Source organism: Lolium rigidum, chromosome 6 (assembly GCF_022539505.1).
Source record: "Lolium rigidum isolate FL_2022 chromosome 6, APGP_CSIRO_Lrig_0.1, whole genome shotgun sequence".
In the NCBI taxonomy this organism is placed as follows: Eukaryota; Viridiplantae; Streptophyta; class Magnoliopsida; order Poales; family Poaceae; genus Lolium; species Lolium rigidum.
In genome coordinates, this window is record NC_061513.1 from 80,293,298 (window position 1) to 80,320,359 (window position 27,062).

General features: G+C 45.5%; 4 protein-coding genes across 5 annotated transcripts; all 4 read left to right on the forward strand.

Annotated features, from left to right (window-relative positions):
- The first annotated feature begins 11,543 nt into the window (after positions 1–11,543).
- Positions 11,544–15,043, forward strand: LOC124667055 (general transcription factor IIF subunit 2-like). The gene is made up of 6 exons (XM_047204387.1): positions 11,544–11,801; positions 12,571–12,679; positions 14,024–14,154; positions 14,251–14,325; positions 14,525–14,674; positions 14,771–15,043. The coding sequence occupies exons 1-6, from the start codon at positions 11,595–11,597 to the stop codon at positions 14,888–14,890; spliced, it is 792 nt and encodes a 263-aa protein (XP_047060343.1). The 5' UTR covers positions 11,544–11,594; the 3' UTR covers positions 14,891–15,043.
- Positions 15,044–16,991: 1,948 nt separating this feature from the next.
- LOC124662849 (histone-lysine N-methyltransferase SUVR3) lies at positions 16,992–19,143 on the forward strand. Its single transcript, XM_047200636.1, has 2 exons — positions 16,992–17,607; positions 18,738–19,143. The coding sequence occupies exons 1-2, from the start codon at positions 16,992–16,994 to the stop codon at positions 19,124–19,126; spliced, it is 1,005 nt and encodes a 334-aa protein (XP_047056592.1). The 3' UTR covers positions 19,127–19,143.
- Positions 19,144–20,735: 1,592 nt separating this feature from the next.
- On the forward strand, positions 20,736–21,404 carry LOC124662850 (LOB domain-containing protein 20). Its single transcript, XM_047200637.1, has one exon. The coding sequence runs from the start codon at positions 20,736–20,738 to the stop codon at positions 21,402–21,404; it is 669 nt and encodes a 222-aa protein (XP_047056593.1).
- A 532-nt stretch (positions 21,405–21,936) lies between these two features.
- LOC124665585 lies at positions 21,937–25,119 on the forward strand. Of its 2 annotated transcripts, XR_006990632.1 has the most exons (7): positions 21,937–22,049; positions 22,136–22,353; positions 23,388–23,480; positions 23,627–23,719; positions 23,958–24,222; positions 24,347–24,431; positions 24,478–25,119. XR_006990632.1 is itself a non-coding variant. In XM_047202984.1 (6 exons), the coding sequence occupies exons 2-6, from the start codon at positions 22,334–22,336 to the stop codon at positions 24,365–24,367; spliced, it is 492 nt and encodes a 163-aa protein (XP_047058940.1). In that variant the 5' UTR covers positions 21,937–22,049; positions 22,136–22,333; the 3' UTR covers positions 24,368–25,112. The 2 variants fall into 2 exon arrangements, 1 of the variants encoding a protein (XP_047058940.1); XM_047202984.1 differs by having other exon boundaries at positions 24,347–25,112.
- Positions 25,120–27,062: the final 1,943 nt, after the last annotated feature.

Below are 27,062 nucleotides of genomic sequence, written 5' to 3' on the forward strand. Positions count from 1 at the left end.
CATAGCGGATCATCCGCAGCAAGTTCCTCGACCGGGGCGGTCGAGCACTTATTCGCCGGCGAGTTATTGCGGGATTCGATGTTTCTCGAGTATTCATAGATGGTGGCAGCAGCTTAAACCTTATGTATGCAGATACATTGAGGAAGATGAACATATCCTTAGCAAACTTGAAGCCAACAGACACAAGGTTCCACGGCATCACACCGGAGAAACCAAGTTACCCATTGGGAAAGATCAACCTCGACGTTCAGTTTGGAACCCGAGAAAATTATAGAATCGAGAAACTGGAGTTTGAAGTCGTGGATTTTCCATCGCAGTACCACGCTTTGTTGGGACGACCAGCATATGCTAGATTTATGGCAGTACCACACTATACATACCTGTTGTGGAGATTGCCCGGACCCAAGGGACCAATCACAGTCAAAGGGAGCTTCGCCTTAGCTGATAAGTGCGACAAGGATTTCCATCGGTTATCAGAAACTTTCGGGATGCAAGCTGAGTATTTGGCGTCGAAAAGTATGACCGATTACGACGTACTGCCCGACGTTGGAAGGCCAAATAAAGAATCAACTTTCAATACAGAGAAAAATTCTAAGGAGGTGCAGATTCACCCGACGGACTCGAAAAAACGACATCCATTGCAAACAACATGGATATCGCATAGGAAAGCGCGCTCGTCGAGTTCCTCCGTGAGAACTGGAAAATCTTCGCATGGTGTCCAGCTGACATGCCAGGAGTACCCAGGGAACTTGCCGAGCACCACCTAAATTTGGATCCATCAGCGAGACCAATCAAACAACCTTTGCGGCGTTTTTCGGAACCAAACCGCAAAGCTATGCTGTCAGAAATCAATCGACTACAAGAAGCTGGTTTTATCAAAGAGATATTCACGAAGCCACATGGGTAGCAAATCCCGTGATGGTGCCAAAGAAAAACACTAAGGTCCTTCGCATGTGCGTCGACTTTACGTGTCTCAACAAACATTGTCCAAAGGATCACTTCCCCTCCCGAGGATCGATCAAATTATCGACTCCACGGCTGGATGCGAACGTCTTTCCTTCTTGGACGCGTATTCTGGTTATAACCAGATCAGGTTGAAAGAAGAAGATGAAGTAAAGACTGCGTTCATTACACCTTATGGCGTGTTTTGTTACAGAACAATGCCCTTTGGTCTAAAAAACGCGGGAGCAACATATCAGAGGATGATGCAGAAGTGCTTGGCGACACAGATTGGAAAAAACGTGCAAGTATACATCGACGACGTCGTCATAACATCAAAAGAAGGAACAACACTGATCGAGGACCTCAAGGAAACGTTCGACAACCTCAACAAATTCTGCCTGAAGTTAAACCCGACGAAGTGTTCCTTTGGTGTCCCAGCAGGAGAACTCTTGGGGTTTCTAGTCTCAGCAAGAGGGATTGAAGCAAATCCCGATAAAATACAAGCTATTGTAACAATGAGAAAGCCAACAAAGTTGAAAGAGATACAACAGACTAACCGGGCGAGTCGCAGCTTTGAGCGGATTCGTCGCCGGGCTAGGAGAAAAAGCGTTACCATTCTACGCTTTGATAAAACAAGGAGACAAATTCCGAGTGGAACGAAGAAGCCGACAGAGCTTTCGAAGATTTGAAGCGCAAAATCTCGACACCACCAATCTTGGTGGCACCGAAGGAAAAGGAACCTCTCCTGTTATATATCGCAGCCACGCCCCAAGTGGTGAACACGGCGCTGGTTGTCGAAAGAGAAGAAGAAGGAAAACTCCACGGAGTACGAGAGGCCGGCTTACTTCGTCGGCGAAGTTTTATCGCCGTCAAAACAAAGGTACCCTCGGTACCGAAGCTAGCATACGGAGTGTTCACAACGAGCACGAAAATTGCGCCACTATTTTTCGGCACACCCGATCATAGTAGTCAATGAGGCTCCTCTGTCAAATATACTGAACAACCCAGAAGCTACGGGTCGTGTCTCCCTTTGGGGAATAGAACTTTCCCCTCGGGACATCACATATGAAAAAAGAAAAGCAATCAAGTCGCAAGTTCTGCCAGACATCATCGCAGAATGGATGGAGTTGCAAAACACAGGACCCCCAGACCTATCGAGAACCTGGAGCATGAATTTCGACGGGTCCAAAAGAGTAGAAGGAGCTGGCGCAGGAGTAGTATTGATATCACCTGAAGGCGACAAATTGAAGTACATCCTTCGGATGACGTTCCCCAACGCATCCAACAATGAAGCAGAATATGAAGCCCTCATACACGGGATGAAGATGGCGAAAGCATGCGGCGCAACTCGACTAAAAATCTTTGGCGACTCACAATTGGTGGCCCAGCAAGTAATGAATCAATGTGATGCAGTCAATGATAGCATGGTAGCATACAAGGAGGTGTACAATGAACTCGAGAAGCTATTCGATGGATGCGAGGTAAACCACATCAGTAGATTGAGCAACGATGAAGCCGACGTCCTCGCAAACATCGGGTCGCAGTGCCTCCCAGTCCGCCAGGAGTGTTTTGGGAAGAAATATCGGAGAGATCTACAAAACCAAAAAAGGTGCAGAAAAAGAAAAAACTTCGACACCCCTCACAGAAACCACGGAGGATGAAGAGGAACAAGAGCTTGTGATGATGGTACAGGTTCCTTGGATGCAAGCATATATATCATACATCCTCAGGAAAGAAATACCCGACGATCCAGTTGAAGCAAGGCGAATAATTCGACGGTCTAAAGCTTTCACGGTAATCAAAGGAGAACTGTACAAGCGAAGTATTTCAGGCGTTCTGCAAAGGTGTGTAACACCCGAAGAAGGAAGAATAATCCTGAAGGATGTACACGAAGGAATATGCGGCCACCACGCGAGTAGTCGAGCCATCGCAGCCAAGGTTTTTCGGGCAGGATTCTACTGGTTGACAGCAATCGAGGACGCCAAAGAAATAGTAAGGACTTGCGATGCGTGTCAAAGGTTCGCCGCAAAACCTCACTCTCCGGCAGCAGAACTAGCACCAATACCATTGTCGTGGCCCTTTGCACAATGGGGACTCGATATGGTAGGAAAGTTACACAAATCATGGCCAGGCGGAAAGGAATACATGCTAGTAGCTGTCGACAAATTTACAAAGTGGATAGAAGCGAAGCCGATAAATTCGCCGGATGGAGCATCCGCAGTAAAATTCATAAAAGGCCTCGTCTTCAGATTTGGAGTGCCTCATAGCATCGTCACGGACAATGGCAGTAACTTTACATCCAACGAATTCAAAGATTACTGCAAAGAAGTGGGTATCAAGCTGCACTTTGCGTCAGTTGCACATCCTCAAACCAACGGGCAGGTCGAGAAGGCCAATGGCATTATCTGCAATGGCATCAAGAAACGCCTGTTGGGACCACTAGAAAAAGCTCGACATACCTGGCCTGAAGAACTACCAAGTGTGTTGTGGAGCATCCGAACAACACCAAATACAGCGACACAAGAAACCCCGTTTTTTCTGGTCCATGGCGCGGAGGCAGTACTACCAATAGAAATAGAGCACGACTCCCCGAGAGTCACAGCGTATAATGAAGAAGCTTCAAGGACAGCATTGGAAGACGACGTAGACGCACTCGACGAAGCTCGAGACGAAGTATTATCAAGGGTCACCAAATATCAACGGGACTTGAAGAATTACCACAGTCGACGTTTGCGGCCAAGATCCTTTCAAGTGGGAGACTTAGTTCTTCGGCTCACGCAAAAAAGTCATGAAAAACTCGAGTCACCATGGCTTGGTCCCTATATCGTCACGGAAGTAATCGGAGGAGGAGCATACAGGATAAAGGACAAGAAGACGAGGGGTGGAGGAGCAAAACCCCTGGAACGTGGCGCAACTCGGGCGGTTCTACGCCTAGAGCTAAAATATAGTCCTTGTAAAACTTCAATGTACTTGAAACGCCCACGAGTTTTCGGACGCACTCTTTTCCTTTTTCGGGGCACCGAGTGGGGCCGGGAAAGGTTTTTAATGAGGCGGGCTCGTGGTGCTGCAATATAATAAAGATAGTGGAGATATACTTCTTATTTTTCGACACGCTCGGGGGCTCAACGCCTAAGTCTCAAAATACATACAATATAGATTCACCGAAATATTTCGCCTTGGTACATTAATACCTCGCCAAATATAAAAATCGGAAGCCAGCAATCATAAATATAGTGTACACGTCAAAAATCTTAAAGTGCTCTGGTCTAAGAACCTCGCAATAAAAATATAGAACTTCGACATCAAAGATACTCGAAGATTGGCAATCCATCCAAGGGAAAAACAAGGATGTCTTATTACAACAAGACAAGATAGATTTCAAGGAGGAAAAAAATAGTACAACCTTTGCCCAGTTAGGCTCGGGGGCTTCAACAATATAGAGGGCTTCGGCAATATACAATAAATTCCTTCGGAAATATAAAAAAAAAGGGGAAATCAAAAAAGAGTGAGATACAAGGTTTCCAATATAATACAAGTCAGTTAAATCCCAAGATACTATCTACGGACAAGCCTCTGGTTGTTTTATGTTCAGCATAAGAACCCTTGATAAAGAACTCTGAGTCCATCCGAAGAAGTTCATCTATCATCGATTCGGCCACGGGAGCTACCATATCATCGATTGAGTCAATATCATTTTTCCGACGCGTTTTCTTGGCCAGGCAATCAGCAACAATCTTCGTCGGGTCCAACTTTGGATGACAGATGTTTATCATAATCATGGCGAATCTCGCTCCAGCGAGAGAGTTGAGCCCGCACAAAGTTATGAATGCGGGGAGCATCTCTGAATACCTCTAATAATTCGGGAAGAGTTTTGGGAACCTCGTTTCGAGGAAATAAATTCCTATAGACAAGGGTTAATGTCGTCGTGCAAAAACCGAGAAATTCGCGCACTTGGCAAGCACGGTCTTGGAACCTAACAATTTGTTGGGTTCGTTCAGGAGTGGCCCAGAACAAACAGCCATGGTTAAGGGAAAGATTGACAAGAAGATTTGTTCTCTCATTCACTCTCTGATCTTCGGCAGCAGAATCAAGAACTGAGCCTGTTAAAGCGACAGGGCAAGAAATTGGAAGAAAGGCACAGCAAAATAAAGAGAAGGCATCATAAGATCGCAAAAACGTACCTAACATATCTGTGCTAGCTTCCAGCATTAGCTCAAGCATACTATTTTCTCGGGTCGCAGCAGCATCCTTAGCAGCCATAGCTTCTTTGGCTTGATGAAGAGCAAGTTTTTCTCGTTCAGATGCTTTCCGAGATTGTTCCATCATGGCCAAAGTCTGTTTCTTCATAGATTGAAGTTGTTGTCGAAGTTCTTGCAAATCTTCCGACAAATGTCTGCTTGACGAACTTTCGAGAGGATTATGGTCGACTAGTACTATCTTCGAGAAGGAAGATGCAGGTGAAGCAGCGGCAGAGCAAGGAGTGGTCGAGTAATTATCAAATATTAACTGGATAAGAAAGGCCCAGGATCAATGAAAAGCACGAAGAGGAATTTCATTACTTTCTAGAAAATTTACACGGACATTACAAAAGAAAGTTCTCCAGAGGGACTAACAGAGTAATTGTCGCCAAGGCTAAAATGGCGACAAGAGCAAAAGAAACAGAGAAAGAAAAAACAAGGAGGCATGCAACTAGACCTCCGGCCTCGAGGAGCTAGGAGTCGAAGCTGGCTTGATCCCGAGATACGCCAAGATCTTCTTCGTGTTGGGCTTGGCCGCCTTAATCAGCGACCTCCATCTCGACTGCTCTATCTGATCGGTGTCGCCAACTTCATCCAATCAAGCATCTGTTGGCTGTCAGCAACCAGGGCAACAGTGTTTTCGACAGCAACCTTCATATTTTCCTGACGCATCTTCAGTCCAAGGTCTTCTGATGAATTGAAAATCTTGGCAAGGGCAAGGAAAGTCGAAGGTTCCTCTTTCTTCGGGAAGAAGTAGGGGAACAACGCCGACAAACCTGCACTAGCATTTGCCACGCCTTCACGAATCTCGCGCCCATGAAACTCCAGAAGAGAAAGTGCGTCAAGGAGAGGGTCATTGACGGGATTCTCCAGATCAAAATCTTGGTTTGTTTGGGCTGCCACACGAGACAAAACATTAGTCAAAAATCAAGAAACAGGAAGTACAATAAAATAGAAGGGATTGATAATATTACTCGTAGTACGTCGACTTTGCGACTTCAGACGCTTGAGGATCCCTTGCTCACGAGCAGCTTGTGCAGCTTTCTGCTCGTCTAAAGCAGACTCGGCATCTTTAAGCCTTTTCTGCAGTTCCTCGACACTAGCAGCTTTTGCTTTGGCATCATTAGCCTCGGCTTTAGCTTTGCTAGCAACAAGTTCGGCTTTCTCGTGAGCCGCCTCACTTTGCTCCAGTTTATGAGCAAGTGCGTCGGCACGTTTATTGGCCTCTGCAAGTTTCTCTATCGAGATAAAAAAGGGGGAGGAAAGATCAAAAAATCGCGACAAACAACAGGAGCAAAAGCCAGGAAGAACGGCAAATATAAAGGTTGTTACCTTCGGTTCTGCTGGCATACTCGCGGTACCCAATAAATTGGGATCCGATGCGGATAAGATCCTTGATCATAGGCTATCAAAGAAGAAGAACGCAAGAGAAAACATCGGCATTAAAAAAAAAGTGAGGGCAAGCAAAATAGAGGAAATATAGATGTCGACAAACTTACATCATCCAAGAGCTGGGACGAAGAGCTGCTCAATTGAGGGGGAGGCTCAATGATCATTTCAACCCTTGCCCTTTTTGGTGAAGGGACAAGGGGGCTCGAAGGAGGAGGAGATGTGCCAACATTTTGTTGAGGAGGCGACGATTCTTCTCCTTCAACGGGCTTCTCCGAAATAACTAAAGTATGTGACGTGCTCGTCCGAGGAGCCACGTCACGAGTTGGTACTTCTTCCTCGTCATCACTGCGAGTGAGGATCAATAGCATAAAAAGCAAGACAAGAAAAAAACTTCGACTACAGAAATAAGGGGAAATCAAGGTGACTTACGAGCTGACGAGGGATTCAATATAAGGATCGTAAGCTGCCTTCGGATGAGAAGGAACAACTTCTTCGGCTTTGGATGTGCCGGAATCTTCGGCATTGCTCCTCTTCCTTTTCCTTTGTGGGGAAACAGCGGGAGGAGGAGATTGGACCGACGTAGTGTCCTCGGAAGATCCCGCCGATTTTCGAGAATCCACGGGATCATTCACAAAGGATGGAGCTTCTTGATTGTCGTCAGTGACAATGCCCATTTCTTCGACTTCTCCATCCTCAGGAAGAGGAGGAAGGGAAGCCATAGTAGGATGATTCTGCAGGAAAATAGCGGTAAAAGGAAAATTAGAGAGATGTCAATACAATGAGATGCAGGGAAAGTTCGGAACAAGATAAAAATTCGAGAAGACAAAATACCTCGGGGAGAGGATTGGCGGAGCTGTATGGTTCCACGCGACAAGAGGAAGGAATAGGATCCTTCTTGTTTAGCGAGGTAATTCTTCGAATTAACTTCTCCAAGTCCTTCAAAGAAAGATCATTGGAGAGTCTATTGGCGTCATTTTCACCAGAATACATCCAAAGGGGATTTTTGCGAGCCTGAAGAGGCTGCACTCTAATCCTAAGAAAATAAGCGAGTGATTTGAACACCGAGAAAGTTCTTTGCCCCGAGTATTTTGAAGTTGACGGATGCGAGACATAAGAGCTTCGTCGCCTTTTTCTCTTCTTCGGAAGCTTCGAGCATCCCGAGAGTGGCGGCGTTGAATTTTTGCGTTTCCGTCGAAAGGAACTATGTTGTGTTCCACGGAATTGGCGCTTTCTTCATGTATATAAAGCCACCTTTTGCGCCATCCTTGGATAGAGTCAGGAAATTTGACGTCGAAGTAATCAACGTCGGTTCGGACACAGATAACAACGCCGCCTATGTTGTAGGTGGCGTTGTGAGCGCCATTACGGCGGAGGCGAGAAAATGCGTTTCCAAAGAGCCCAATTAGGAGGGACTCCAAGGAAGCATTCGCAAAGCGTGATAAAAATAGAAATGTGGAGGATGGAATTGGGAGTCAACCGGTGTAGTTGAATCCCATAAACAAAAAGAAGGCCGCGGAGGAAATCATGAATTGGGGCGGAAAGGCCGCGGATGAGGTGATCAACGAAACTAACCCGATACTCCATTGGAGGGTTTGGGTAGCTTTCTTCGCTGGGAAAGCGGATGGCGTCTTCCTTCTTCATCAGGCCAAGCCTCTTCAGCATATTGACATCTTGGTTGGAGATTTTAGATCTCTCCCACTCAAAATCCTCAGCGGCCATCTTGGATTCTGGAGTGCTGTGGCGGGTGAGTCGCGTGCGCGGTGGCATCAACGGCACTGGAACAGCAATGTTCGTGCGTGCGGAAGATCAGCAGGAGTTGGGCGCAGGGGAGTCTTTGCAAGGAAGATTAGATGTGCGGCGCAAGCGAAGGAGCGAACCGAGGTTGAAGAAAGGTATATATAGAAATCGGGCGAAGCAGTGCACCGTTGGATGAAGAAATCGTGTGGTGAAATAAGGATCTCGCAGTGAAAAGGGTAAAAAGGTCTTTTTATTGAGATAGAATGGAACAGGCGTTACCGAACGTGCGCCAGGAAAAGCGGAGGACGTGTGTCCCCCACTTGCACGACGTGTCAACGTGGTGGGAACAATGGACCCACAAGGCAGAAAAATCCCGACTATTAATAGAGCTGAAGAGAATTTGACAAAGGAAAGTATGTCGACAAGAAAAATAAAAGGAGAATGGCGACAGGAGAAGTTATTGGAATACTTCGGGAGCCTTTGGTCAGAAACAAGTTTTTGCCCAAATGCTCGGGGGCTACTCCCATCGGGAGCGCTGTTCGCGCACCCGAGAGATAAAAAAAAAGAAAGAATATCGGGAAATAATGGCAATATAGCGACAAGGTGGACTAAAATGTTGAGCCTACAACCAAGCACAAGTTCTTGGCTGTAGCCTCGGGGGCTACTCCCATCGGGAACGCTGTTCGCGTGCCCGATGAAATTTAAAAAGGAAAAAGAAAGAAAGATAGAAAAGCAAGAGAGTATATTTCGAGTTATAATTAACTCTACATATACTCCCATCGGGAGATTAATATAAGTCATATTTGACTCGATAAAATGTGCCATTCCAACAGCCGGAAAAGCACTCGACAATATATTCTCGAACGCCAAAGTTGCGATCAATTTCTGAATGCCGCAAATTTGCGAAGGTAAGACCCCGGATCCATTCTGCCGGGCGTGGCATCGCCGAAGACTGCGCTCTGCTACTTTTATCCGTACTCAACGGATACGAAGAAAAATCCTAACGGACGCGTTAGGTACTCGATAAATTTGACCGGGACTCGACAGAATGGTAAGACCTTAAGCGGCACTCGTCGAAGTTTGCACCGATATCCCGAGATCATGTCCGGGGACGTGATCTTGAAGTAGGTTTTTGCGGATTGCCACTAGAGCGGTTAACTAGTACCTGATCCGTCGGATGAACTAGCCCCAACTACCAATATCCCTGTACAATATAGAAATTTATATAAAGAAATATAGAAAAGTTTAAATTGTCGAATAAGAATAAGCAGTGGAGATTTTCCCTGACTCTACGATTCAAGCAAAATCTCGGGGGCTACTGACATAGGAATCCCAAATGGGCCTGCCAAAGATAGTACCCGGGGTTTAATGGAGGCCCACTACCCGAAGAATAAGAAGGTTCGAGAGCCCAAGATATATTAAGGAAAGTAGAATTGTAATAGGAAGTATTGTTTGTAATCTGGCGGGATGAGTTAGAAACCGTCCCGGACTACGTAACTTGTACAAAACGAAACCCTCGGCTCCACCTCTTATATAAAGGGGGAGTCGAGGGACGAGGAGATCATCGAATCATTGTTCACAAACCCTAGTTTTCATAATCCTCGAGTACTTTTCGGCTGAAACCTTCGAGATCTACTTGCCCTCTACTTCTAACTAAACCCTAGCCTATAACCCGTAGGCATTGACAAGTTAATCCCTTGTCAGCAACACTAAATATCAAACACATTTCGCATGACATAAAGTTATTTTTACGTAAATTTTTGTTCAATTTAACACTACAATAAATTCTACTTGGTCTACATGCAAGTCCTTTGGCACCACCTATTGAGGCACAAATGAGTAGTCGTTTGTGTTCTTTTTAGCTTGCTTTGTACTCTTAAACAATTTTGCTACGCACATGCATAAAGAAAATGCTAGATCTTTACTAGCGGTTGGTGGAGTTCCTCCTTGTTAGCAAAGACGGATGGGCATGTACCGCTAGCTAAAGGAATCAATGGCTTGATTTGCAAATTCTAGTAATAATATAGTACCCGATGTTCTCACGACAAGAGCACCAGTTATTTCCGTTGGGTGTATAGTGTAATATAAAGCATTATCGAGTTCTTCATATCATCTGTTCGTCGCTCCATAGCAACACACGAGTAATTAACTAGTGTGTTAGCGTTATAGCAAGGATAAGTTTCAACCCATTCTTGCTAAGAGAAACTCCCATCCGGTACGTGCGAAGATAACAGGAGGCGGCGGAAAAGGCCACAAAACCTATCTAGGGTTCCGTCCTCCTCACCGGCAACACCGCCGGTCCGCTCCGTCTCCGGTCGCCTTGGGGCCTTGGAGGTGTGGCGGACCACGGTCCCTCGTCCGCGAGGAGTTTCCATTCTCAATTTAGTTTGCTTTTCAGTCTCTTTTTTGGGATGGTGAGGTGACGGCTACATCCTGAAGTCAGAATAAGGTCCTCCCCGCCCTATCCTCGCTCCGGTGGTGCATCTTGCGTCGACGGAGGGCGCGTGGAGTTGTGTGCCCGTCGGATCTCCTGGGATCCGATCGGTTTTCGTGTTTGTTGGTGTGGTTCATGTCAGTATCTTCCGATCTACAGTTGTCATCATTGGCGATGGTTGCTGCACTGGTGCGCTGGTCCTTTGGGACCTTAGCACGACGACTTTCCGTCTATCTACTACAACAAACTCTACGACGACAAGCTTTGCCTGACTCCGGCGATGGAGGGGCGAGGACAGCGGCGCGCCTTCGGCTCGTGCTAGTGTCCGTAGTCGTCGCTAGGTGGTCCGAGTACCGATTTGTAATTTTCTTTACTTTTTGGACTATTTGATGATTATTAATAGATCGGTGGATTTGTCGCAAAAAAAGTTGCAACCCATTCTTGACCAACATAATGTCCTGATGTTCCAGGAATTCATAAATATGTCTATTTATACAAATCAGTTATCTAGGTTCTGGATACATTTTCTTCTTCTCTTCCTTTAGCCCATGGCTAACAACACCATGAGCTAGAATCTTGTTCCAAAAAAAAAACTAGGAGTGGACATGGCGTTTACTATTCTGGGCCGAAATGCCATTCAATCTGCTACACAAATCCCACAGCCCACGCCACGCTACTGTACCCGACCGCCTCTTCTCCTCGCCAACCCGTCCTGAACTCCTGATTCTGTGATTCCCGAGTTAAAACGGAAAAGCACCTCGACTCGCGGCACGCAAGCCGGCGAGCCGTTCAACCTCCGACGCCGTCCGAGAGGAACCGCTCCCTCACCGGAGCACCACCGACCTGCGGGCATGGCCGAGGAGGCGAAGCACCTGGAGACGGGCCGGGCCGACCGCTCCGTGTGGCTCATGAAGTGCCCGACCATCGTCTCGCAAGCCTGGCAGGAGGCCGCCGCCACCGCCTCCGCCACCGGAGGGCCCAACCCTAACCCTAACCCCGTCGTCGCCAAGGTCATCCTCTCCTTCGACCCGCTCAGCCCCGACGAGGAGCCGAAGCAGGCAAGCTTCCCCCCCTTCCTCCTGTTGCGCGCGTGGTTTGGCTCGATCCGAACGCAGCTTCTCTCCGGAACAGTAACGTGGATTAGTCTGTCTACGGTTGTTTGGTAACATTGCCGAAATGATGAACTATTGATACTAGTATTTTTTGTTTGTCTATAGCACCTGAACTTCTCTGTCACGCATTGCTACAATTAATGGTGAACTATGCTTGCCCTCGGTTGCGGTACTGTTTGGTTTAATTGCTGCTAGTTCTTACAAATATTTATGGTATTTCTGTAGTCATAGGCTTTACTCCGTACCACACTGCCACCGAATACACCTGAAAGAATTTGAGGGAAATATAACCACGTCCTTTGGATCATTGCCACATAACATATTTGCGTTAATTCAGAAATTTCCAGCTATCATTCTTTGATGAGTACCCGGCATAACTTAGTTCTACTTTCTTGGAGAAAATTTTGTGCGGTCTGGGAGCATTAAACAGCATGCTGGACTGATACAACCCGTGAAAAGGTTTTGGATACTCATGTTCTACCGCCAGGCTTAAAAGCTACTGTTATCCTGGGTGGTAAAGTTACAAAAACGCTCTGATCTCCATAGTAGTGCCTTGGATATGTCTTTTCCATGTTTTCATAGAACTTTGCTGTCAGTTTCTTTATGCCCCACTTTTCTGAGACATTTCTTTTCACTAAATGTGTACAATAGCGTCCATTTGAGATGTTCTTTCTATGGTACCTGTGTTTCTTACATGGTGTCAGTGAATAAACAGTTCAAGATGGAGATGGCTCAAACCGACAGTGGCAATATACCTAAGAACTACTCTCTGAATATGTTCCAGGATTTTGTGCCAATGTGTGTTTTCTCAGAGTCTAAGCAAGGTAAATAATTATGCTGCGTTTCACCTTTCTTATGATATTCACATGCTTTTGTTTGTTATTTTTCTTAGTTGAAATCAGTTGTTTCTGTAAGTGGGCAGCAAGCAAAACTTGATTTACCAAAACGCTTCTAGATGTTTATATGTACTGCATTATCTAATTATTTAAAAAACTAGTTACTTTGGGAGTCTTGAGTTCTGCTGCCCCAGTTATTGCTGGTTATTGACATATTTATGTTTTTTTTTCTTTGGTCAACCATAACTGATCAATTCTGTATAATGGCTTCACCTCATGCTAACCAACTTCACCAAACTGCCTTCCGCCTTTGTTCGTGGGAGAGCTCTCACTTGCAATTGGCTGCAACGGATTTGTAGTTTTATCTGTAATTTTATCGCCATTCTTTTCATGAATGAAGCCATTTAGATGCTTTTGGAGTCTTGAGTCCTGCTGCCCCAGTTATTGCTGGTTATTGACATATTTATGTTTTTTTTTCTTTGGTCAACCATAACTGATCAATTCTGTATAATGGCTTCACCTCATGCTAACCAGCTTCACCAAAGTGCCTTCCGCCTTTGTTCGTGGGAGAGCTCTCACTTGCAATTGGCTGCAACGGATTTGTAGTTTTATCTGTAATTTTATCGCCATTCTTTTCATGAATGAAGCCATTTAGATGCTTTTGGAGTCTTGAGTCCTGCTGCCCCAGTTATTGGTGGTTATTGGCATAGTTATGTTTTTTTCTTTGGTCAACTATAACTGATCAATTCTGTATACAGTTCAAGTTCTGATTGTACATATTAGGCTACTTATTGAACTCTAGAGGATATTGCTTATCTTTTGATTTCATTGCACTGTTGCCTGGTTCACCAATCCAGTGCTCTTGGGTGATTAATGCTAGTTCTTCTCAATGTGTTGAACTATGTCCTACAGATTCTGTTCTGTTTGAACTTATTCTTTGAGCACCCTGTTGATGTTTCAGCTCTGTTGACTTTTTACATTTTGCAAGAAACTTCGTACTTAGTCATTTCAGTGTGCCTACTGACTCATGTTATGTGTACCCCATCAAATACATGTTGCATAAAGCTAGCACACTCAAGCTTCGGTTAGTACATGATCAGGCAATAGAGCAGATATCGTACTTGTTAATTGACGAATCTATTTGGCATTTGCCTTATCATGCCTGTTGGCTGTTGCCCTTGTGCAAGGTTAAGAACAATGACCAACATTTGGCCGAACTGCATGCTTACCATTTTAGCAGAAGTGCAGAACTTCCAGTACAAGCTGTTCATTCGAAACAACGCTGTAATTATTTTCTGGATCACAAAATTATAACAGTTCTATTTTTGGCAGGGAAGCATGCATGCGAAGGAAAAGTGGGGCACAAATTTGACATGGAACCTCACAAAGAAAATCTTTCAGACTATGCAAAATTATGCCGTGAAAGGACTACAAAGTCTATGATCAAAACAAGAAAAGTGCAAGTCAGATTTTTAATTCAATCCTGCCCTCTTTTTTCTTCTTCTGCTATGTCCTCCCAGCGTTATTATGCAAGCTCGCCTTTCCTCCTCATTTGTTAGGTACTTGACAAGGGCCATGGAATGGGCGTGCGTACATTGCTTCCCCTTGTTGGTGGGGCTCAGTCTGGTGCAAAGGTAGTAGTCCTTTCTCAAGATAGCCAAGACAATTGTCAAGATTGCTAGGGGTGACTCTGTTTTCTGAAATTAGGATTTCCACCTTATACCTGACAATGCCATGCTATGTTCTCAACAGTTACCTTTTCTGGCAAAAGCATTCCCAGACAACGAAACCTTCTGAAAGTGTTTCCTTACTTGTAATTGTCGTGCTTGTCAGGAAAAGAAGAAGGCAGCAGCAACGAAACCTTCTGAACAGAAAAGAACTCGCAGGGATCGCAAGGATTTGGAAAATATCCTGTTCAAGTTATTTGAGAGGCAGCCAAATTGGTCACTTAAGCATCTAATGCAGGAAACAGACCAACCAGAGGTATTTTGTGTGCGACTGCCAGAAGCATTTATACAGTAACTGCATTTACTTCAACTGATACTGCACTAACCGCTTGCCCGTACATGACTTATGCAGCAATTCCTGAAAGAGATAATGAACGATCTCTGCGTCTACAACAAACGAGGACCAAATCAAGGGACGCATGAGCTCAAGCCTGAATACAAGAAGTCTGTTGAGGACACTAGTGCACCTTGAAGTCCATACCATCTTTTTAGGCTATGCTATACCGAAGCTAGAATTAGAACAGGAACTAGTATTTCTCTGATGAGTTGAATATGGTTATGTCTCATCGGCAAATGACGACTCCAACCTGCTGCGTGGTTGTTCTTGACAAAAGTAGCTTTTGAGCATAAGCCTCGATACATCTTGGTATATATTACTGATTGCCGCATCAACGATCTTGAATTTCAGCATCCTTTTTGTCATGAAGAAGCAAGTTGTCCAAATTTTGTCCCGAAGAAACAAACTGTGCAAATTTGTGTGTATCAAGCATTGGCATTTTTTTTTCTTCTGGGCAGAATAAGATTTTCGTCTTCTTTTTTTTACAAGTGAATAAGATGGATCTCATGGCCAACGAAATGCAATGTCCACGCAGTCATCTACCGTATTTCTTTGCAAATTGCTTGTAGTTGTGCTTCCCATGATCTTGATTTTTTTTTCCACACGATCCACCAGGGGGATCGAATTTCCATTATCAGAGAGATAACGAAAATACAGACGAGTTCAGCAAAAGGAAAAAAGCAAGGGGAGGGAGCGCCGCCTAATGAGTTTAATTACAGACCCAGCAACACCACAAAAAGCACCTCCACCATGAAGCTAAGGAGAGCTAAGTAACAAAACTAGAACAGGAGGCACACAACAACAAAACGAACGTTTTTCCAGAATTCAACTTGCTTCTTGAAACAGCAACAGAGAGAGCTTCATCTTTTTCAGGAGGCATTCCCATCGTCAGCATCATCAGGGTTCTTGTCACCCAGGCGAGGCAGATCAACACGTCCAGCATTTCCTGATGAAGAAGTTTCAGCTCCAGGCGCAACCAGGCGCATGAGTCCGTCAGCTCTTGCATGAATATCTGCTGCATCTTTTTCCCCGTGAAGCCCTGCCCAATAATTCATGAAGACAACAGCATAACTGATCAAGTCAAAAGGAGAACTAATGAGTTTTTTTTCAAAGCAAGCTCTATTCCCAATCTTCCAAATAGCCCAACAAATAGCATCCAAACCAGCTATCTGGGTGTTGCGACTTGTAGGAACAAAATGTGGGAACCACCAGAAAAATTGCGAAAAACTCCCATGGCGAGTGGGAGAGTTGATGGCATGGCGACAGCGCTCCAGACAAATTTAGCAGCTGAGCAACCAAAAAACAAGTGACTGATGGTTTCCTGTTCGTTGCAAAACTGACAGGTAGAATCCCCTGACCAATTGCGCTTAATCAAATTATCTCTAGTAGCAATGGCATTATGCCAGATCATCCATAGCCAGACTTTGATTTTGAGAGGAATCTTGTTTTTCCAGAGATGTCTAAAAGATCTGTCACTCCCATTCCTGCACAGATGTTTGTAAACTGACTTTACAGTGAATATGCCATTTTTTTGACCATTTCCAGCGAGGTGAATCTTTTTCCTGGGACAACCTCACCTGGTTCATAATCTGAAGAATTTCAGCTTCTTGGATAATAAGGTCAGGTGTCAGCCACCTCCTGTATGTGAATCTCCATCCCAGGACAGCTGCTTCAGCCACAGTGATGTTCTGATCATTGCAGATATCAAAGAGAACAGGGAACATATCCTTCAAGGGACTAATACTGCACCAAGAATCACCCCAGAAACTAGTTAGGATCCCATTCCCAACTCTCATCCTTCTACCACAGAGATAAATATCTCTCACTTGCATCATATCAGCCCACAATGTAGAGTCTCCAGGTCTTCTTTTTGTGTAATAGATTTCTTTATCCTTAAGATATTTTCCTTTCATAAAATCTTACCAGGGGCCGGTGTCATGCTCCAGTTTCCAATTTCCACCACCATTTGCAAATCAGGCTGATATTAAACTTGAGCATGTCTTTAACACCTAATCCACCTTTCTATTTTGGTTCCCATGATCTTGATGGAGGCCTGGAGTGGTACAATGGCTAGTGCATGAAGCTTAACATGGTATCAGAGCCCCAGGTCTCGAGTTCAAATCTTGGTTTTCGCAATTAAGCCTGGCTAGTGCATGAAGCTTAACAATTACCTGGGTACCATTTCGTATTTTCATAGTCCTAGAAAACTAGGAATGACCTTTCTGTCCGGAATCGGATGGCCGGGATGAGAAATCCAAGAGCAGCCGGAGCGGTGAGCGAGTTGGCGGAGCTGGTTCTGCCGTGGCTACCGCCGGCCGACCTTGCCGCGGCGGCTTCCGCCAGCCGCGCCATGCGCGCAGCCGCGTCTGCGGTCACCGCCCGCCGCGCCGCCGACTTCTCCCGCGGGCTGGAGGCCGTGCCCGTCCCCTTCGACAACCCCATCGACTCCAAGCCCTACGCCTACTTCCTCTACACCCCCTTCTCCCTCATCCACCCCGCAGCCTCCGCCTCCGCCCACGCCCAGCCTTGGGGCTGCGCGCAGGCCCGGCCGCCATGCCCCACCTGGCCCCGCCCCGACCTAGGCCTCCCTTCCGCCGGCTGCGCGTGCGCCGAGGCGGACTGCGGCGCCGCGGGGTGCCCCTGCGCTGACGCGGAGGCCGAGATGGCGGCGGCGGAGATGGGGACCCTCCGGGAGTGTGGCGACGGGTGCGCGTGCGGGCCTTCGTGCGCGAACCGGCGGACGCAGCGCGGCGTCACGGCGCGGCTGCGAGTCGTGCGCCAGCTGAAGAAAGGGTGGGGGCTGCACGCTGCCGAGGTCCTCCGCCGGGCGCAGTTCGTCTGCGAGTACGCAGGTACAGTAGTAGAGCTCTCTAGTTCCCATGAGGTTGCTGAATCCTTCGCAAATTTCTCAATGAATGAGTGCTTGATTGATGATCTATGAAGTTACGCTATAGTAATCCAAGCAATTGTTTCTTTACAGTTTTCTTTAATCAGACGACGATGCTTTGATGAGCATAAGTTCACCTTCAGATTTCCCTGTGCTCTCGGCCTAGTACTGGCTTATTTAATTGCCGTACTCATTTTTGTGTCGGTTTACATTGAATTGTGTCGATGCTTCTACAAAGATCCATGGGCCTGACGATTAGTTGCTTACAGGGCACGAACTTGCTACTGTATCGTGGTTCATGTCAAAAGCATTTTCAGCTTGGTAGGATAGCGGAGCCCTTTAAAAATAACTAGAAGGATCATGCATTTCCAGTGTAAGGTCTTCTCCGCGACATTAATATATGCTCTTTATCGAAAAAAAGTGTAAGGTCTGGTTCAGAATAGGTATCAGTATGCAGTAATAGTGTGGTCACATTGATAATATTTGAAGGAGGTTTAGACTGTCAAATCCCTGTTTTGTCGGACACAATCACGAGTTTCGAGTGCGCACCAGCAATGCAAAAGCCTACTTTGTGGGCGGTTAGAATTCTTTTTCTGCTGCATTAGAACATTGTTGTTGGAAAAATGTACTTCACATGCCAATGCCTGGGATCACTGAAAACGCATGTGAGCCCTCATCATCATTACCTTGCATCATTTAAGTTTTGGGTACTTGCCAAATAGTGGTTGTTGTTGTTGGCCTAGTCGTCGCTTTGTTAAGTTACATTAATTCTTAAATCCGTTTTAGATTGTGAATGGATGCACATAAGTTGTTTTTGGCTCAGTGGTCATATGTGCTGATGTTTGGTGGTTATAACAATAGTATGGTAACTATACCAGTTTATATTATTTATGGCAGACTGAGCTTACCATGAATGTACGGCTGTTGGAATTAGAGGTGGTTCAATTGGAAATTCCCTATGCCATCTTCATGAACCTTTTTATGGGATCCGCTTTAGTTAACAGTGGTTAATAATTGATGGGCTACCTCCATGCTAACACTGATATTCAGGTTATTACTTAAACTTTGACTATGATATATATGTTTGGACTACAGGTGAGTTCCTGACGACAGAGGAAACGCGGAGGAGACAGAGGCTGTACGACGAGCTTGCCTCTGCCGGTAAGCTCTCCCCTGCGCTCCTTGTCATACGGGAGCATCTTCCTTCCGGGAGATCATGCATGCGGGTTAACATTGACGCTACGAAAGTGGGAAACGTGGCTCGTTTCATCAACCATTCATGTGATGGAGGCAACCTACAGCCTGTGTTAGTTAGGAGCTCTGGTGCATTGCTCCCAAGGCTCTGCTTTTTCGCTGCCAGAGATATAGCGGAAGGGGAAGAGATCACCTTCAGTTATGGGGATGCTAGGCTTAAGACTAAGGGCTTACCATGCTTTTGTGGAAGCTCGTGTTGTCCTGGTGTACTTCCTGCGGAAGAAACATGAGTTCATGCCATCGGCTGCAATTCCGTCCGAACAAATTCTTAATGAGCGGGCAGAGCTGCTGCCTTCTTCTTTAGAAAAAAAATATGTAATACTCTATTTACCAGAACATGCTGGCTTCAGGAGTAGTTATCCCTTATTTTGGATCCTTTGTAATTTCTTCCGAACAAATTGATAGTGTACTCTTTTGATGACATTCGCTCTAACAATTTTTGAGCTTGTACTAACAAGAAATTGGCTTTGTGGGAATTTTTTTTTTTTGACATTGTCTGAATATCACGAAAAAATACAAAGTTGTAGACCCTTACAAGCACTGAGAAACACAAACACAAAGGACCAAGAACACCTAGAACACCCTAAAACAACCATAATCCATAAGGATCTCCGGAGCCCTGTGTCATCATGACATTCGCTCTAACAATTTTTGAGCTTGTACTAACAAGAAATTGGCTTTGTGGGAATTCTTTTTTTTTTTGAGATTGTCTGCATTCATATCACGAAAAGATACAAAGTTGTAGACCCTTACAAGCACTGAGAAACACAAACACAAAGGACCAAGAACACCTAGAACACACTAAAACAACCATAACCCATAAGAATCTCCGGAGCCCTGTGTCATCATCCCAAAAACTTGAAAGAAGACCCATGCGACAGAAAAAACTGCAACTAATTGGGAAGGCAATTTTGCACAATAAATTGACTTGTCATAATAATGAAGTTGTTTTCGTATTGTCTGATACTCCCTCCGTCCCAGTTCATAGGGTTTACGCGTATTTCTAGGTTATCAATTTGGCCAACATAATATCATTTGTATAATATATAAATTATATCATTATAAAGTAGAACATCTAAGCTTTTCTAATGATATCTATTTTAATGATATCTATTTTGTAATACAAATGTTGCATTATTATCGTCAAATTTACGACCTAGCGATACGCGTAAGTCCTGGGACGGAGGGAGTATGGCTGTTGACAATGCAGAGGTTTGTGTTGGCAGTTGTGCACGCATTCCCTGCATCTGTCGTGTGAGACATCAAGAATGCTGGTTATGTAGTACTGTCTTTACAAGAATGCTGGCTTCAGGAGTAGTAGTAATCCCTTCTTTCATCCTCTGTAACATCTTCGGAACAAATTGATAGTGTAATCTTTTGATTACATCCGCTCTAAGAAATTTGTGCACAGTAAATAGACTTGCCACAAGAATGGAGCTGGTTTCGCACTAACCTGCACATTGTCTGATAAAGATGTTCACAACGCAGTTTGTGTTGGCAGTTGTACTCGCATTCCCTGCATCTGTTGTGAAGAGAAAATCCGAGCTTCCGATCCGATGGTCTCCCCTTCGCAGCAAGGCAAACAACCCCGCGAGCTAACACCGTTGCCTTCCGTGCCCGCGTGATCAGCGGCCGCAGCTAGCCGTACCCCGCGCGGCACGGCCCTCATAAATCTTGCGTGGACGCCACCGGAACTCCGGTTGCCGCGATCGACCCCGGCGAGGACGGAGGACCCGCCCACCAGACCAGCCCTTTTAAAACTCCTCGCCCCGCCTCACGCCACGCGCGCGGCCGTGGCGCACGCAGCACACGTACGTACGTACGTGCATGCGAAACGCGATGCAGCAGGAGCCGGAGCCGCCCAGGAAGCCCGGCTCCGCGGCGACGGCGGCGAGGCAGCAGGAGGACGAGACGTCGTCGGCGGGGCCGGGCGCGCCGTGCGGGGCGTGCAAGTTCCTGCGGCGGCGGTGCGTGCCGGGGTGCGTGTTCGCGCCGCACTTCGGCGGCGGGAGGGAGCGCGGCGCGGCGCAGTTCGCGGCGGTGCACCGCGTGTTCGGGGCCAGCAACGTGGCCAAGCTGCTGTCGCGGGTGCCCGCCGCGCTGCGCCGGGACACGGCGCGCACCGTCTGCTACGAGGCGCAGGCGCGCATCGCCGACCCCGTCTACGGCTGCGTCGGCACCATCCTCGCCCTCCAGCACCAGGTGGCGCTCCTCCAGGGCCAGCTCTCCGTCCTGCAGTCCCAGCTCTTCAACTGCAGGCTGGCCTTCGCCGCCACCGCGCACCCGGACAGCACTACGGAGCACCTGGCGGCCTACTCCGCCGCTTCGGCGCCCAGCCAGATGGTGAACTACGACGACCTTCCGCAGGCCCTGGATTTCATGGACGTGGAGCCCCAGATGAGGGGCCTTGAGTCGCTCCAGCTTTCGCAGCCGCCGCACCGGGAGGAAGATGACAGCCAAGGCATGAGTCACTTCTCGGATAATGTAGGCCGACAACGGCAACTGTAAAACCATTGTACTACCTCCGTTTCAAGGAATAAGGCGCTCTCGTTTTACGAGCTTTTTGTTTGACCAAGAATTACTTCAAAAATATAGAGATTCTTTGTATGAAATTAGTATCACTAAAAAGTGTTTTTCAATACGAATCCAACGATACTATATACATATAATACAATTAAGATTTTATTGCTTACTTTTTATGGTCAAAATTTGTCTTGAAATACGCGTGCGCCTTATTCCTTGAAACGGAGGTAGTAGTTGCCGGCTAGCTGCTGTGAATCTGTGATAGTGTGATCTATGCATTAGAAAATTCGAAAATGCGTTCGCGGAGCTGATCTGGGGCGTTGTTGATATCAACCGCCGTCCGTGCCGCTGTAAGATTCGGGCGCCGGGCCCACGCGCTGCAAGGTTTGACCAGCCTTTTTCTCCAATACGCGATGCGAGCAGTACCATACGGCGTACGATATACGGTCGGGCCCCGCAGACGACGTGTGGTATCGTACAAATCATGGGCTCGGTCAGTTCGAATACCACTCGCCTGCTCCCTGCGGCTGCAGCACACAAGCGACCACTGCCGACTCCGCCTAGATCCCGACGGGAGGCGGCGATGGAGGTCCATGGCAGCCCCCAAGGGTTCACTTAGCTCCTCCTAAGGTTGGATCTCAGAGTCCTGTTTCCTCATTCGAGTTCGTTTTTCTCGCCGGCGACTGTCTGACTCAGTTTCTCTCGTCTGGCTCCAGCATGGGAGTTCCAGGCCTAGATTGGCCAGGGCTAGATCGGGAGGACGCAATCCAGACGGAAGATGAGTGCAGCAGCCCAAGCTGGAGCGTCGAGTCTGGGAGATCTGGAAGCAGCGGCGATTTCACGGAGAGCTCGGCGCTGAAATCCGACCAGTAATCTGTAGCGGAAGCTCCGATCTCTCCGAGTCACCTCCATCGATGGGGTCAGGGAACAAAAGGTGCGGAAATATGTTGTTAATTCTCGAGAGAATTCAGTTGTTGTTGTCCCATGGCTAGTATGATGGTGCAATTGAGATTAATTATGTTGCTGCCTCATATCTGAATTTGAGTAATCATGCACCTGTGGAGGCGTTCTGAAAGTGAAATGCTAGTATGTTCTATGGTTATTTTAAAATCCCCCAAGCATGCCACATTCAGACCGCACCTGGTCATGGCCCATACTAAAACACATCTGTTTTGAAGGAAGTGTGGTTGAGTTGGAATTTAGGTCCACATTAAACGGTAATTGCTAATTAGATGTGTGTGTAAAGAATCAGAAAAAAGGTGCACTGGAGCATTCTGGACATGCATTAGTATTCATGCTTGCCCCTGTCGTGAGGGAGCCTGCTTTGCTGTTTTTGCTTTGTTGTAATTCATCAAGACAAGTTATTTCTTTGGTGTAATAATTGGAGATTCATTTATTTTACAGTACAGAGAATACTCCAGTATCCTTTCATTTGATCAGTAGCCTTCCATTTAATGTATAGTTCAGAGAATACTCCAGTATCCTTTCATTTAATTTCAAGCTACATTGGTCTTGTGAAACATACCTATTAAGCCAACTGCGCATCTATTAGGAAGAAATGTGGTCGTGTTTAAAAAGTACCACACATAAATGCTTCGTTGTCATGCACCTGTAGAGGCGTTCTGAAAGTGAAATTCTAGTTTGTTCTATGGTTATATTTCAAAATCCCCAAGTATGCCACATTCAGACCGGACCTGGTCATGGCCCACACTAAAACACATATCTTTTAAAGGAAAATCAGGTTGAGTTGGATTTTAGGTCCACATTAGACGGTACTTGCTATTCTTGAAAGAAACGTGGTTGAGTTGGAAATTAGGTAGACATTCTCTTTTGTGTTACGCCTATTGCGGAGTCAGGGAAATTGGGGGCTTTTAGGAGATGGAACGATGGGCATTTTATCATATGTTATATGAGTATCGTTTTTTCAGGACACCATGAGGAGTGAGTAATTTGATCTCTTTTATGCAGTTCACACGATTTCGAAGAGGAACAACTGACGCCAGAGTATTCCCATGATACTGCATCAGAATCGCCCAAGTCTACACATTATACGAATAAGAGGTTTGTCGTTTTTTTTATGTTTTAGGAGTATCGTCCATTCTGGTCCTATATGTGTCGCAGCTTTGCATAGCATGTTTATATTTAGTTTTAAGGAATATGGCTTTGCTGCTTAGAGCATAACATGGGCTCCCGAATCCACAAAGCAGGCCATATGATGGCATAGTAGAAGACGACTATCTGGACGTTCCTGCAGTTGGATCATCTGATTCACCGACAGAACCTGATACATGGGTGAAGAGGTCAGTTGCCCTTTTTTCAATTGCAAACTGATTGATTAAAAAATGCGGGTTCAGTATATGAATTTTCCTTGCTTTTGGTTTTTAAGAAACGGTATGAAAGATGTGGAATAGCCTGTAGTTTACATTTGTAATGGGCTGTTCTCGACAATCCTGAGCACAAGCTGGTTCAGGGTAGCATCAGGTCCCACTAGGAGATATCACACGGCCATTCTCTTATTGCTATACTTCTGTTTGACAGGCCACGATTCGGGAAGATCCCTGATTTCAGAACAGCAAAAAATGGGAGGAAGAGCACTTTGGAATTAAAAATGAGAAAATTTGGAAATAGGAATTCAGATGAGGTAGTTGCTCCTGAACCAGGAATGGAGTTTGATTCTTTACCAGAAGCATTCGACTTCTTCAACCTCTACTCCTGGGAGGTTGGCTTCGGCATCAGATATGGGGCGTCTAGGAAGAATAAACAAGGGAGCATGACGATGCAGGAGATCCTGTGCGGATGCGCGGTATGATTTCTTATCATATAGTTTAATGCCTATGTAAACGAGCACCCCGAGTCTGAAAACCATTGTTGTCAGCCTTTTTTCATGCACCCAAATGCTGTTTGATGAGTTCTCATTTTCAACCCAGAGTCATTCGAAGTTGCAATGAGCAGTATGTTAGATGCAATCCCCAAGATCACAGAGGCAAGCAGGATTTGTGATGGTCTTGGGCTGGAACAGAGGCTTCATGCATCAGGCCTGGGAGGAAACATAAATGCCGGATCAGGACATGGAGATGCACCCGGACGGACTAGCCTAACCCCTGGCATGGTTGCTCCATTCAAGAAAACGGATTTAGGCCGCCCGACTTCAGCAAGAGCCAAACCTGGCTATGATGTTAGCGTGCCAAGAACACGTTTTTGCACTGTATGCCGCAGCAGGTCACATAACTCTGGAAGTTGTCCCTCTGTCGACAAGAGCACTAAGAAGCCTAGGAGGGAGGCACGGTGTTCTAACTGTGGAATACCAGGACATAAGAAGAATGTATGTCAATCGCGGGGATATACCGTGATGAACCAGTGAGATGTCTTACAGCCCTTTATTCAGTTAAACACTGCTCGTGTTCACTGATGCCATTTTTTCGGATCAACGACGCCGGCTTTTATTCTTTGTGTTTGGTGGTTTGCACCAAATCTGTACTAACATTATCATTCATTGGCAGATTAGACTAGCATTGTAAACCACTCTTGGGTTATCTGTCACACACGGCATGAGCCTATCTTTTTTGACGTGTCACCATTTTTAAATCTGTTCAGTTGTAATGCATCTGGGGCTAGTTGGCCCTACTATATGCGAGGAAACAGTGTATGTTCCGAGTGTAATCCGAAAGTCTTTTTTTGTATGTCTTTTGGCTCCTCATTTAGTCGCAATACAACTCTAGGGGGGTGTTTTATTTATCCTACAGGATTAAGTAACTTTCGTTGGCCAAAAGTACAATAGAGCATGTATGCAGGTACTTTACGATTCTCTCAATGCACGGTATGATTTTGACGTGTAGAGCATCGCATTTGAATTGAGAGGCCCCTGTTCATTTATGCATCAACGAATTGTCGACATACATTGTCACCTCAAAAAAAGCTGTGTACAACATGTATATTCTAGTTAGGACCACATGTAGCATCACTGCTTGTGGACCATGAGGGTACGCCATGGACCTTATAGTATAGCATATTGTACTATGTGGGAACTTTCAAAAGGACCACATGAATTTTTATGATGGTGTTTTATCTTCATAGAAGGATAAGGACTTGTTAGCCACTAATCCGTAACTATTTTTTCACTGACTTGTCACCGTATTTGGGTTAAGTCATGCGATGACTTGTGTGAATATAATGTGTGCGCACACAACCATGCTAGGGAGCGATGCACATTTTCGGGGGTACGACATGGACCTTTTAGTATAGCATTTTGTACCATGTGGAAACTTTCTTAAGGACCGCATGGCTTGTGGAGAAGATGTTATCCTATGTCACGGCTACGTCACGCACCCGGGTTTTTTTTGTTTTGGTTTTATTTTCTTATAGTAAAAATGGAGGATTTTTTTATCGTAATGGGCTTCATAGGTATGAATTTGATGTGCTCAAGCATAATCCTTAGATGAATCGCCGCATCATTTTTATAGAGACAAATCAGTGAGAAAAAAAGCACGTTAGAGAGCGATGCACATAAGGGGTACGACATGGACCTTATAGTATAGCATATTGCACCGCGTGGAAACTTTCATAAGGAACATTTTCCGTATGTGCATTAGGTGACTAGTATTTTTTTATAATCGTGAATTACAAATCATATGTGTTTGTACTATAGAGCCCTTGGCCAGCATTTATTTGTTGTAAAAAAACATCAATTTTAGTCTCAGTCTCGCCTTGACTACTATAAATTAAATGAATGTAAACACCATCTATCATCGGAGTCAGGCCGATGCATAAAGGATACCTAAGGACTACATGATATTACCCGAAGGTATTAACAGGGCTATCATAGAAGCAACTGTATAAATCTTAAACAAAATTAGTTCTGACTTGTCTCGTCTATGAGATGCGACAATGTATGCATGTATTCTGTCTATTTGATTGTAGCATGCGAGTGTCTTCTCGATTAATTCCGCCAGTATTTGAGGATACATGAAGGACTCTATAATATTACAATGTGAACGAGATTTTGATAAGGACCGCATGAACTATACAAGGTCAAATCGACAAGACGACAATATCACACCCAGAGGTATGAGGATGGCTAAAAGAGATTCAACTGTGTAAGTCTTAGATAGTTATTGTCTTGACTTGTCAACTCTATGAGATGCAACAATGTAGTGTGTGAGTGATTCTTTGAGAGCGGCATGCCAATATCTTCTCGATTAATGCCGCTTGTATTTGAGGGTACACGAAGGACTCTATGATATCACACTATGAACAATATATATGGAGATTTGATAAGGACCGCATGGACTATACAAGGTCAAATCCACAAGACAACCATATCACACCTGGAGGTATGAGGAGAGCTAATTCTTAGATAATTCCTATGTTGACTTGACACCTCTATGAGATGCAACAATGTATTAACAGGGCTATCATAGAAGCAACTGTATAATTCTTAAGAAATTTTAGTTATGACTTGTCTCGTCTATGAGATGCAACAATGTATGAAAGTGTAATTTTGTAAGTTTTTTTTGTGTGTCTCGTCTCCTCTTCGTGTTCCAACAAGGTAATATGCGGGTGTTTTAGTTTATTGGAGGGTTAAGGACTATTCTGGCCACGAAAAAGATATAGGATATCTCATGTACTTTACGATCGACCTAGTGC

Coding starts and splice junctions, on each gene's coding strand:
- LOC124667055 (XM_047204387.1), top strand. CDS start 11,595: ATGGCCGAGGAGGCGAAGCACCTGGAGACGGGCCGGGCCGACCGCTCC. Junction 12,680..14,023: donor TTTCTCAGAGTCTAAGCAAG/GTAAATAATTAT, acceptor TATTTTTGGCAG/GGAAGCATGCATGCGAAGGA. Junction 14,675..14,770: donor AGGAAACAGACCAACCAGAG/GTATTTTGTGTG, acceptor TGACTTATGCAG/CAATTCCTGAAAGAGATAAT.
- LOC124662849 (XM_047200636.1), top strand. CDS start 16,992: ATGGCCGGGATGAGAAATCCAAGAGCAGCCGGAGCGGTGAGCGAGTTG. Junction 17,608..18,737: donor GTTCGTCTGCGAGTACGCAG/GTACAGTAGTAG, acceptor TTTGGACTACAG/GTGAGTTCCTGACGACAGAG.
- LOC124662850 (XM_047200637.1), top strand. CDS start 20,736: ATGCAGCAGGAGCCGGAGCCGCCCAGGAAGCCCGGCTCCGCGGCGACG.
- LOC124665585 (XM_047202984.1), top strand. CDS start 22,334: ATGGGGTCAGGGAACAAAAG. Junction 22,354..23,387: donor ATGGGGTCAGGGAACAAAAG/GTGCGGAAATAT, acceptor TCTTTTATGCAG/TTCACACGATTTCGAAGAGG. Junction 23,481..23,626: donor ACACATTATACGAATAAGAG/GTTTGTCGTTTT, acceptor TCCACAAAGCAG/GCCATATGATGGCATAGTAG.